This window comes from Rhinatrema bivittatum, chromosome 5, assembly GCF_901001135.1.
Source record: "Rhinatrema bivittatum chromosome 5, aRhiBiv1.1, whole genome shotgun sequence".
Lineage (NCBI taxonomy): Eukaryota > Metazoa > Chordata > Amphibia > Gymnophiona > Rhinatrematidae > Rhinatrema > Rhinatrema bivittatum.
Genome location: NC_042619.1, coordinates 234,310,220 through 234,322,224, shown reverse-complemented (window position 1 = coordinate 234,322,224; position 12,005 = coordinate 234,310,220). Strand labels below are relative to the sequence as shown.

Below are 12,005 nucleotides of genomic sequence, written 5' to 3'. Positions count from 1 at the left end.
ATGCCTTTATCACTTCATAGTGCAGCTGCACCCTGAGTACCGTGTGCATTTCTGGTAGCCCCATAAAAATGACAAAGAGGATGAAATGACTCCCTTATAAAGAAGGCTAAAAAAGGACTGGAAAACAAACAAAAAAACCCACCACAGGATATAACTTTATAAAGTCATGAGTGGTGTGGAACTGGTAAAGGACTGTTATTTACCTTTTCAAATATTAAAACAAGGCAACACGGTCATACAATGCCTCAGTACTATCTCTAACATACAGAGTTAAGCCTGTGGTCACTCGGAAGATCCTGCCAAGCACTACCCAAGCCTGCCTGCCTCCCTCACCTGCTGAGTTCCTGTTTGCCTATCTATTTGCGAGCACGGATTACTGTAACACACTACTGTTAGGATTACCTTATACATCAATAAGACCACTGCAAATTTTACAAAACTCAGCGGCTAGAATTCTCACAGGCAAAAGAAAAAAAAAAGAGATCACATTAGAGATACACTAGCAGAACTACATTGACTACATATCGAACAAAGAGTTAAACTCAAAGCACTTTGCACAATATATAAACTGATCCACGACGAAAAAGCAGATTGGCTGAGCACAGCACTTAGAGTACATGTTCCACATAGAAATTTAAGATCAGCAAACAAAGCTCTTAACCATTCCATCAGTAAAAACAGCTAGACTAACCCAGGTCAGAGAGCGTGCACTATCACTGGCTGGTCCCATATTATGGAACACTATGCCCCTAGAACTAAGACTTCAGAGAAATTTCAAAATGTTTAAAACAAATCTCAAAACTTGGCTTTTCAAACAGGCTTTTTACAAAGAGAACGGTGAAAGTATGTAAGGCTAAGACGGCACAGAGCACCCAGCACATAATCTCCAAGTGACTACCTGGAAATTGTCTTTATCCCAATGAATACTTAAACAACAGTTAAATACTGAGAATGAACCGCATGCACTCACCCAAGAGACATGTATAAAAGGAAAATTTAAGTCAGAAATCAAATAGTCTATAATGAATTATTTGTTACCGGTTATTAATGGCACCTTTTTGTAAAGTTTAAGCTATTTATTACTATATGTGCCTTTTTGTAAACTGTTATGATGGAAATAACTTAATGACTGTATAGAAAAACAAACAAAGCGACCTGGTGGTTCCTAGGGACAGAGACCCCACAAAACCCAAGGTCAAAAAAATCCTAGAAATGTACTCAAAACCAAATATTAGCTCCTCCAATGGGAAAAAGGATATGGGCCAGTAAAAGTAAGCAGGTCGAAACCAGCACTAAGGGTTACCACCTTTTCACACACAAGGCTTCAGGTTTAGGCAAGAGGCTCACCTCGTCTGAGGACAGCAGGTAAAGAGGTGTTAAGGAAGGTGCCTCGCTCCTTTCACAATTCAGACCCAGACTGCTCAGGATGTGTGTCAGGACTTCGCATCTCCTGCTATTGCTCAACTTCAGCTCATTGAAGTCTGCATCCACACAGGTAGCCAGAGAGCTGGGAGATACTTCCAATTGGACCTAAAACAGCAAAAATCTCAAGTCAGAGGAATTGCCAGACAGAGTCCCTGGGCACTTCTTACAGGATGGTCTAATTTAGACTTTGGAATTTTTAGTATAAGGATGTATGAAGAGTCAGTTTGACCTGTTGTAATTAAGTTCACATAAATTCACTATTTTTTGCTTTTTTCTTAAGATTCTGACAACATTTTTCATTAAAAAGAGCCAAACGTGGTGTATTTGTGACATGAATAGCCAAATTTTTACAAAAACCATGCATAAGCGAGTCATTTAAACTATTTTATGAATAAAGAAAAAATTGAAGTGTAAAGCAACATCTTTCATAAACTCACAAGCAAAATACAGAATTTTTGCAACTCCTCACCTCACCCTACCAGGTATACGTAAAGAGGGAGAGGATTCCAGCATGCTGGTCTGTTTACATTTTGTCAGCTCTTTACATGCTTTTTAAGCAGTTTTCACAATTTAATTCTGCCACAATAAATGCACAGCTCTCGAACAGAGTAAAAAAAAAAAAAAAAAAAAGATGAAGACCAGAGTATTCCCAGGTGTAGGAAAGAGGGCTGGGGCCAGACTCAGACCTGCAATACTCCCTTGCCTACACAGTCCATCCTGCCTCTTCCAGCCTCCTGGAAATGGGTGGCCCCCATCACAGTGCCTTGCCTCTGCCCAGAGTGGAGGGTGCTCCGACCCTGCCCCCTTCACATGCTGGGAATGGCACTAGCACAGTGTTGCTGGTGCTGCGGGGTACCGCTCTATGGCGGCAGCATCACCTGTGACGTTGCTCCCACCCGATTGGTCCAGTGTCAGGAGTGGTGATGTAATCAGGATGCGCCCCGACGTCAGATCACCTAATTGGTCGGGTGGGAGTGTGTCTGGGAAAGGATGGCCGGCAGGCAATTTAAAACGGATGAGTGTGCCTGAACAGAAAGCCAACATGGAGAAAGGAAAATGCCCCAGAATCCTCGGTTTTCTCAGCCTGCCTTGGCTGTATGAACTCTAAGTGACTTATTGAGAATGACTTGCAGAATTCCTAGGACATCTGGATAGGCAGTCAAGCTGGCTCCATTAGGTGATGACTAATCATAGGGTCACACAAAGCAGAAGCCAACGGCAGCGGGAACTTCAGGCTATACAGACACTACAGAGGCAATCTTTCTCAGGGGTTTCTATAAACACAGCCACAGATGTGTTAAAATCTTGCTGGTCAGGGTTTAACAGAACAAAAGGACTACCTAAAGAGTGATGGTAAATGGGCCCCACCTGGGAGAAATACTCAGGGGTAGCTAGGGAAGATTTTATCATGCTGTTGACATGACAACCAATGTAAATTATTCTCTAGGCAGTCACGCACACTAGAATCTTCCACAATATTGTATGTTATCTATAAAAGAAGGATCACTTCCTGTATACAATGAGATGCTGGTGGTCTGTTTGTCAGAGACATGGCATCAGCAGCTCCCAAGAATACTTATATTGTTCAATAAAAAATTATGCTTACAATAAAAATCTAAGTGTTCTTGTTTCCCTGGATATATAAGCGTCATAAAAAATGGCATGGCACTTTACAAAACCCAATTGCTCCCCTCAGCTCAGTCTCATCTTCCTCGGGCCCCTGAGCGGAGCGGTTCAATTTTTCCCTCAGAGCTCTGTGGGTGAGTCTGGGTGAGTCCTCTTCACACTTAAAAAAAAACATCCAAAATTATAACAGAAGCTCTAGAAATTTAACCACTTCCTTGCTTTAAAGGTAGTTTGAGCTGTGGTACCTTTCCATGGAGAATTTTGCAGCGGGACTTTTGGCTATACAGCCCTTAGGCTCTAAATTTAAAGCTGACCGCCACTTTTCGCTGCACTCCTGACACGGTCCAAAATTTATACACACACACGATTTTTATTTATAAAATCTTAAGTTAATTTGTTTGTGATTTGGCCGCTACCCATTTGGGTTATCATAGGGAGGTGCTGCCAACATTTGTACAGAAGTCCCTGAGGTCCAACTCCTCGGCTATAGCTCTGCAAGCCCAAGAACCATGCCCTAAGGGGGTTTTAGGCACCCCCATCCCCAAGATGCCCACTGGTCCGGAATCCTCTGGTACAGACCCCGTGATCCTCCTGCTCGCTGGTGTTTCTGACTGCAGGGGAGCTAGACAGGGAGGAGCAAAAGTTGCTAATAAGGGAGCCACGAAGTGTGAGGGAATGTCCCAAAAGACTCCTATGGGAAAACATAATCCGGAAAAAAACTAGGGCCAAGGAGGAAAAGTGGAGGATAGCAGCAGCGGCATCAGTGCTCTCAACTCAGATATGACGCAGCTCGCCCCTGAGGGAATCAAGGATCGGGTGGTCATCCAGACCCAAGTCATCCCGCCTATCCTTACTAATGCTGTACCTGATACAGGTGAACAAAGTCCGGCTGGCTGTGCAGAACAAGGCTCAGCATCTTCTCGCGAGCCCAGTGTTAGGAACTCATTTAGTCCAGGGTTGAGATGCGGTACAGATCCCTATCCTGGCCAGCCTCCCGCTCACCACTTAAGTATTTTCACACTAGTCCTGGCTCATGGCCAGATTGTACTGGTGGCCCTCCTATGAGGGTCACCCCTATGGGGATACAGACAGTGTCAGGTATTACTGGGGATACAGACCTTACAACATCTACCTATAGCCCAGGTGGGATAGATAGCCTCACTATTCACCTACTGCATTTTGACCTTCACCACCCTCACACAGATTTCTTACCATATCCGGATAGGGGTGAGGAATCCGGAAAGCGTAGTTACTTCCCCACCCGGTTTAGAGCTAGCCACAGTTGCAGGGAGCGGCCTGCGGCACCTTTGGATGGCCCACAGTGAGACTGAGATGGCAACACTCACAGTCTAAGACATCACTCGTCTTCAGTGCACTCTGCAGAGTCATCACAGTGACGCTGCTCGCAGATCCTTGACACCGAAGCCGCCTCCATGGATCCCTTAAGCGCTGGCACGGCCAGATGAGAAAGAGAGTAAGCCTAATGCGCAAAGTGTAGAAGAAGTTCCACTAAAGGAGCACAAAAGGCAGGGATAGGCACAAGCGGCCGAGGCACAGGCAGGTATCATTTTCATCTCCCTCACTTAGCAGCTCTTCCAGCTCCTCCTCCTCCCAAAGTTCAGGAGCTGCTTCTACAGTGCACAGATAAGACCAGGACGACTTCATTTACCCCACAATAGCAGCTGGAATTGGAACATGAACTTTGGGAACTGGTACCTAGGTCCCTTAGGTGTCTTAGACACAGGAACTACATCAACTTATTCTGCCTGATGGAGGGACATAGGAGGTGGGGCCTGTCTAAGCAGGAGAGAAAGGAGCTGGAAGCAGCCAAGCCCACTCAAAGAGAGATCATAAACTGGGTGCATGTTTGGCACCTGTTTGGCCTCTTGTCATGCATTCTGAGCCCACTGCAATGCAGCCTTTACTTTTAGACACTATCCTGGGCGCATACAGAGAATACAGTGGTTTTGCATGGCTTAACTATGACTAGGCCTTCCATGAGAGAATGGCTAGCAGGTCTGCCATGTCATAGGGGAAAACAGGACATCAGCCTGTGGCTCACAAAAATGACTACCCGGGTTATCGACTCCAAAGCCAGTTCACAGCCTTTTCGTAGCGAGCAGGCGTATAGCACGCAAACCAAGCATATGAAAGGCACAAGTGGCACCAGCTCCACGACAGATTATAGATATAAGAACATCCGCAGTCGATGCGCCGCATCCCACCAGGCTAACAAATGTCTTCAGCGACAAGTGAGGGGAAGGAACTGGCCCTAGCCCCAACCCCTGTGAGGTGGCAAGCGCTACTTCCATGGCTGGATCACTATCCCTTCACGGGTCAGCCACGATTTGCTAAGGTGATCAACTCTCCTTCAGCATGCACTCTGGCTGATATTCAGGAGAAGCTCAGAAAGGGAGGTTCGGCTTGGGAACATAGCCAGCCCGTTTGCTGAGCCTCCTTTAGAGCACCTGGTACTGTTCCCTCTAGCAGTCGTTCCCAAAAAGGAGTCCAGAATATGTAGGCTCATACAACCTCTTTCACGCGCTCAGAGTTTCAGTGAATGATCGTATCCCCTCGGAATATTGCTCAGTGCAATATTCGTCCTTTGACACTGCATTGGACTTAAGATCCTGTGGTCAAGGCGCCCTTATGGCAAAAATGGACATTGAACCTGCTCCCAGTTCACCTGAGCAGTTTCCAATCTGAGGGCAGTTTTTACTATGACAAGTGTTTGCCCATAGGATGTTCAATCTCATGCATCTATCTTGAAACCTTCAGTATTTTCCTTCATTGGGCACCCAAGGAGGCATCCGGACTAGCATTGCTAGTTCACTATTTGGATGATTTCCTATTCATTGGAAAAAAGGGTTCGCTACTGCGTTAAGCTGTTCCACACTTTCCACAAACTGGTAAGCAGATTTGGTGTCCCTTTGGTAGAAGACGAGTCCCTGGGACCAGTAACTGCCCTCACTTTCCTAGGGATCATGCTTGATTCCACATGTATGGAATCCAGACTCCCAAGTGACAAATGAACTGAACTGTCAGAGTTGGAAGCTGCCACCTTGAGCAGCAGGAAAATCATGCCCAAGACACATGAGACCCCTCATAGACAGCTTCGCATTCCCCATACAGGTTATTCCCATAGGCAGGATTTTCCTGCCTCTTTAAATTTGATCAAGGTAGGCCTTGTTTATGACCACTACCACTTTTGAGTTAGTATGCCCATTAAGGAAGACCTAAAGCTACAGTCCAAGTTCCTCAGACTTCAATGGTGTCTCAGCCTGGCTCCCCTAGCCCAGTCAGCAGCACCAACCTTCAGTTATACTCTGATGCATCAGGAGGTATTGGCTTTGGTGTCTATTTTAGAGAAGACTGGTGGGCTGTGTGCTGACCCAACAGCTGGACCACCTGTGGCTTAACCAAGAAAATCACATTTATCGAGTTCTTTCCCATCATGGTCGCTGTACATATTTGGGACGCCACCCTCAGCTGTCAACAGGCGGTGTTACGGTGTGACAATGCTGCGGTAGTTCAATCAGTTCAACAGACCTCCAAGTGCCTCCTGGTGGTGGAGTTGAGGGAATTTGTTTTATGCTGCCTGCATGCAAACAAAGCATGTTCCTAGAATGCACAATGAGTTAGCAGACTCTCTCTCGTTGCAAGTGGTCCCTGTTCAGAAAGTTGGGGCCACAAGCCGAGCAGCAGAGAGGTCCCAGAACAGCTTTGGTCCTTCAGAATTGGACAGCGCATGAGATGCTGAGATCACTTGCCCCATCCACATGGAACTCATACATTCGCAACTACAGTAAAGTGAAGGTGTTTCTTATTGTAAACTGCTGGTCTGGCCACCAGGTTCCAGAGGACCTCTTGATTAGCTACATAGTGCCTGCCAAACGGCAAGGACTGTCCAGGAACATGATTCGTTCACACCTAGCGGCCTTAATGTTTTTTCTCGAAGCTAGAAACGGGTTGCACAGAGCAGCATTTCACGGTAAAATGGGCGATGTTTGGATGAGCCAGAAAGTACCCACCTTGGCATGACTCAGAGACCACGAAGCCACGATCTGCTGTTATGATTGTGGCACGTCCTGCCCACAGTAGCTACTGATGAGTTTGAGACTGCCCTTTTCCAGGTTGCTTTTGCGCAAGTTCACAGCACCTTCACGCAAGGCACCACAGCTTCGTGGCTTACTGGTGGAGGACGTCAGTGTTTCAAACAGCACCTTATACCTAAAGCTGAAACAGTCAAAGATCGATCAAGGCGCCCGGAGCCAAGTCATCAGGCTGTCAGTGGTTAGAGGTTTGGAGGCACGTCCAGTAGCAGCAGTAACCCTTTACTTAATCCTACACCCAAAAGAGGCCAGTTTATTTTTGCTGCACTGCAACAAATCCCCTTTAATTCGCTACCAGTTTTCAGTGGTGTTCAAAAAAGCCCTAATGGAGGCGGGGCTTGAGTGAATGTTTTGACACATACTCATTCCACATCGGAGCTGCTTCCAGTGCCGCCACCGCCGGTATCCCACATGCAGTGATACAGCAGTTGGGCCAATGGAGGTTGGGAGCTTAAGAGGCATACATTAGGCATAATGATGGTTCCCCTGCGCTGGCACCGGGCCGGGAGCACACCATGACTTAGTTTTCTATTTCACTTGCAGCTGCCGTCCGCTGTTGCTCTGCATGGATCAGCCACCTCATTTATCACGCATGTTCAGAAAAAGGGCCATGGAAGGGAAATTCGGTCATGACCTTGGGCTATTGGGGAAAAGAATGGACACTCAAATGGTTGGGTCAAGGAGGCATGCGATGGCACTAGCTGTGGTCCATGCTGCAGTCGAGAAGAGTGAGCCAGACACCACCTGACCTGATCATCATACACATTGGTGGCAGTGATTAAGTCAAAGGCGTCGGCATCACTCTGATGTACACGATTAGGGAAGACTTTAGCCACCTAGCCTCCTTATGGCCTTCCACAAAGATCTGCTGGTCTGGTATCATACCCCAACAGCTTGATGTGCACTGGTTGGTGGGGAAGACACCATGCCAAGTTCAATCAGCAGGTAGCAAAGGCCATTCAACTCCAGGGTGTTGTTTACAACATGAATGAGTGGACAGACGGTATACACTCGTTGAACTTGGGAAACGATCTGTTCCTGCAAGCTATGCAGAGGTTAGTCATCCGGGAGCCATGGCCATTGTCTGGGGGTTGCCGACACATGCGAGCGGAAGGGTACTTCCATGCCCGCGCATGCTGGGCCCCTGTGGCGGCAGCAACAGAATCCAGGAAAGCATTTGTAAAAGCAGAGGTGTAGAAGGAAGCTGGGAGGTGCCAATTGTACATGGGAGGCCTAATAGCCCTCACTTGTTTGCCACGGATGATCAATATCGGGCTTGGGGCCTTGAAGGATTCATAGCTGGATCGTGGGGAGGGGCTCTGGTAAGGCTTGCTTTGTGACAGCCGGGCCAAGATCCTATCCAGTGCTTGGCAGTCACGACACCTGTTCTGGGGGCTTACAGCACGAGACCCCGTGGCTCTGCTTGAGCGGAAACCAGTTATTGGCACCTGCCCAGCGGCAAATTTGTAAACACTGTTGACCGGACTCAGCACCTAAATTAAGACTCCCCTGTTAGGGACTCTAATATAATCTGGATGCAAAGGCCGCAGCCATTTGTGTCGTGTTTTCCTTGTGTGTAATTGGCAGAGTCCAGCTAGGCTGGAGTGGGGGTGGAATATTTATTTTATTTAGTACTTTTTCCTATACCGACATTCATGATAAATCATATCGGTTTACAGTAAACGGAAGTGTTATAACATTAAGCTTCTGTGTTTAATAATGAGGATGTTGGGGAGATACCAGTTCCAGAGATGGTTTTCAGGGGTGATGAGTCAGACAAACTGAACGAAAATCACTGTGAACCTGGAAGATGTAGTAGGCCAGATCGACAAACTAAAGAGTAGTAAATCACCTGGACCGGATGGTATGCATCCTAGGGTACTGAAGGAACTCAAAAATGAAATTTCTGATCTATTAGTTAAAATTTGTAACCCATCATTAAAATCAGCCATTGTACCTGAAGACTGGAGGGTGGTCAATGTAACCCCAATATTTAAAAAAGGCTCCAGAGGCGATCCGGGTAACTATAGACCAGTAAGCCTGACTTCAGTGCCGGGAAAAATAGTGGAAACTATTCTCAAGATCAAAATCATAGAGCACATAGAAAGACATGATTTAATGGAACATAGTCAACATGGATTTACCCAAGGGAAGTCTTGCCTAACAAATCTGCTTCATTTTTTCGAAGGGATTAATAAACATGTGGATAAAGGCGAACCGGTAAATGCAGTGTATTTGAATTCTCAGACAGCATTTGACAAAGTCCCTCATGAGAGGCTTCTAAGAAAACTAAAAAGTCATGGGATAGGAGGTGATGTCCTTTCGTGGATTACAAACTGGTTAAAAAACAGGAAACAGAGAATAGGATTAAATGGTCAATTTTCTCAGTGGAAAAGGGTAAACAGTGGAGTGCCTCAGGGATCTGTACTTGGACCGGTGCTTTTCAATATTTGATATATATAAATAAATAAATAAATGATCTGGAAAGAAATACGATGAGTGAGGTTATCAAATTTGCGGATGATACAAAATTATTCAGAGTAGTTAAATCACAAGTGGATTGTGATATATTACAGGAAGACCTTGTAAGACTAGAAGATTGGGCAAACAAATGGCAGACGAAATTTAATGTGGACAAGTGCAAGGTGTTGCATATAGGGAAAAATAACCCTTGCTGTAGTTACACGATATTAGTTCCATATTAGGAGCTACCACCCAGGAAAAAGATCTAGGCATCATAGTGGATAATACTTTAAAATAGTCAGCTCAGTGAATTGTACACAGTATTCAAGGTGTGGTCTCACCATGGACCGATACAGAGGCATTATGACATTTTCCGTTTTATTCACTATTCCCTTTCTAATAATTCCTAACATTCTGTTTGCTTTTTTGACTGCTGCAGCACACTGAGCCGACAATTTTAAAGTATTATCCACTATGATCCTAGATCTTTCTCCTGGGTGGTAGCTCCTAATATGGAACCTAACATCGTGTAACTATAGCATTGGTTATTTTTCCCTTTATGCATCACCTTGCACTTATCCACATTAAGTTTCATCTGCCATTTGGATGCCCAATTTTCCAGTCTCACAAGGTCTTCCTGCAATTTATCACAATCTGCTTGTGATTTAACTACTCTGAACAATTTTGTGTCATCTGCAAATTTGATTTATCTCACTCGTCGTATTTCTTTCCAGATCATTTATAAATATATTGAACAGTAAGGGTCCCAATACAGATCCCTGAGGCACTCCACTGTCCACTCCCTTCCACTGAGAAAATTGCCCATTTAATCCTACTCTCTGTTTCCTGTCTTATAGCCAGTTTGCAATCCACGAAAGGACATCGCCACCTATCCCATGACTTTTTACTTTTCCTAGAAGCCTCTCATGAGGAACTTTGTCAAATGCCTTCTGAAAGTCCAAGTATACTATATCTACCGGTTCACCTTTATCCACATGTTTATTAACTCCTTCAAAAAAGTGAAGCAGATTTGTGAGGCAAGACTTGCCCTGGGTAAAGCCATGCTGACTTTGTTCCATTAAACCATGTCTTTCTATATGTTCTGTGATTTTGATGTAATTAGATCCCTAGTCCCCTGGCAAGTATCTTTTCACTTTGCCTTCTCAGGACCCCCCCCCCTTCCCCTTATTGCTCCCCTTCCCTGCTAGGCTCAACCCCTTCCACTCTTATCTCCACTCCCAGAGTTTGACCCCTCTCTCAGTACTGCCCCTCAGACTCCCTCTCGCCATACACACCCCCTCAAACAGGCTTCCTCTCTCATACACTTATAGAGGCTCGCTTTCACACACCCACACACTCTCTCACAAACAAGCACATCAGATCCCAATCTCCTCACAGACTCCATCTCTCTGGTTTGCAGTCCCACACACACACACCCCTCTTACACAGCCTCTTAGTCTCTCTCATGAGAGCCATGAGCAAATTCTGTGCTCTGCAGTACCACAGAACTCCCCCAGGAGTAAAATAATGAAACCATCCGCTCTGCAATTCTATGCATTTCAAATTCCCCAATCTCTTAACCTTTTGTTTGAGCCTCCTCAGGGAACACCGGAGAGGAAACTGTGCCAAAGCAGCTTTTTCTTTGCTCTCAAATTGAGTATTTGGAAGTGGTAGCATTTTAGCTTCACCAACTATGAATCTACTGGGATGAAGTAATGCTTCTGGTTCAAATATTCAACTCGGCAGAATCTATGGATGTGTTTAGAATGCTCTTTCGATTCCACACAGGTCTCCCAGCTTTCATTCATTCTCATACAGATGTGGGATTGATAATTTTTCTCTCGGGTTTTCCTGCAGTCCAAGCAGCTCTTTGCCCGCCCCCCCAAATAAAATTAATTCAACTATAGGGAAGCTTGGTGCTGTCAGAGTGCAGCTTCTCCTAGAGTCCACCTTCCATGTGTGAAGGCCGTTTTCTATTAATGCCCAGGCTGGGTTAGAGACCCATACTTTTACTTTGGATCTTCAACTCCTCCAAACAGGGTATTAGCTGCCAGAAACTGTTTCGCCCACATGAGATTATTGCTTATTTAGCAAAGTTCCAAATCCAATTACATTTTCCCCTTTTTTTTGGGGGGGGGGACGGGGGGACGGGACAGACTCTATCATTCATGTAATGCCCAGATGTGATGTCACTGCCTCTGGCTACGCTTACCAGATGGGTCCCGGTACAAGTTATTTTTAAGGAGAGCCCGTGCAAGTCACAGTCTTGTCCCTTAGAAAATGAAGCCAGGATCAAGCTGGCTTTATTCCCGGGCGGAAAGCGGCAGACAATGTCAGGAAAATAGTGGATCTCATCTGGCAAGTCACTCGGACTAAGAT

The 12,005-nt window shown here is 45.6% G+C and overlaps 1 protein-coding gene across 8 annotated transcripts in view; it reads right to left on the bottom strand.

Moving 5' to 3' along the window:
- Positions 1-12,005, bottom strand: part of HLCS (holocarboxylase synthetase) — a 262,571-nt gene that overhangs the window by 214,268 nt on the left and 36,298 nt on the right. For all 8 annotated transcript variants that reach the window (XM_029603467.1, XM_029603468.1, XM_029603469.1 and 5 more), the window contains one exon: positions 1,348-1,530. In XM_029603467.1, coding sequence (XP_029459327.1) covers positions 1,348-1,530 — 183 coding nt within the window. The remainder of the gene's footprint in view (positions 1-1,347; positions 1,531-12,005) is intronic.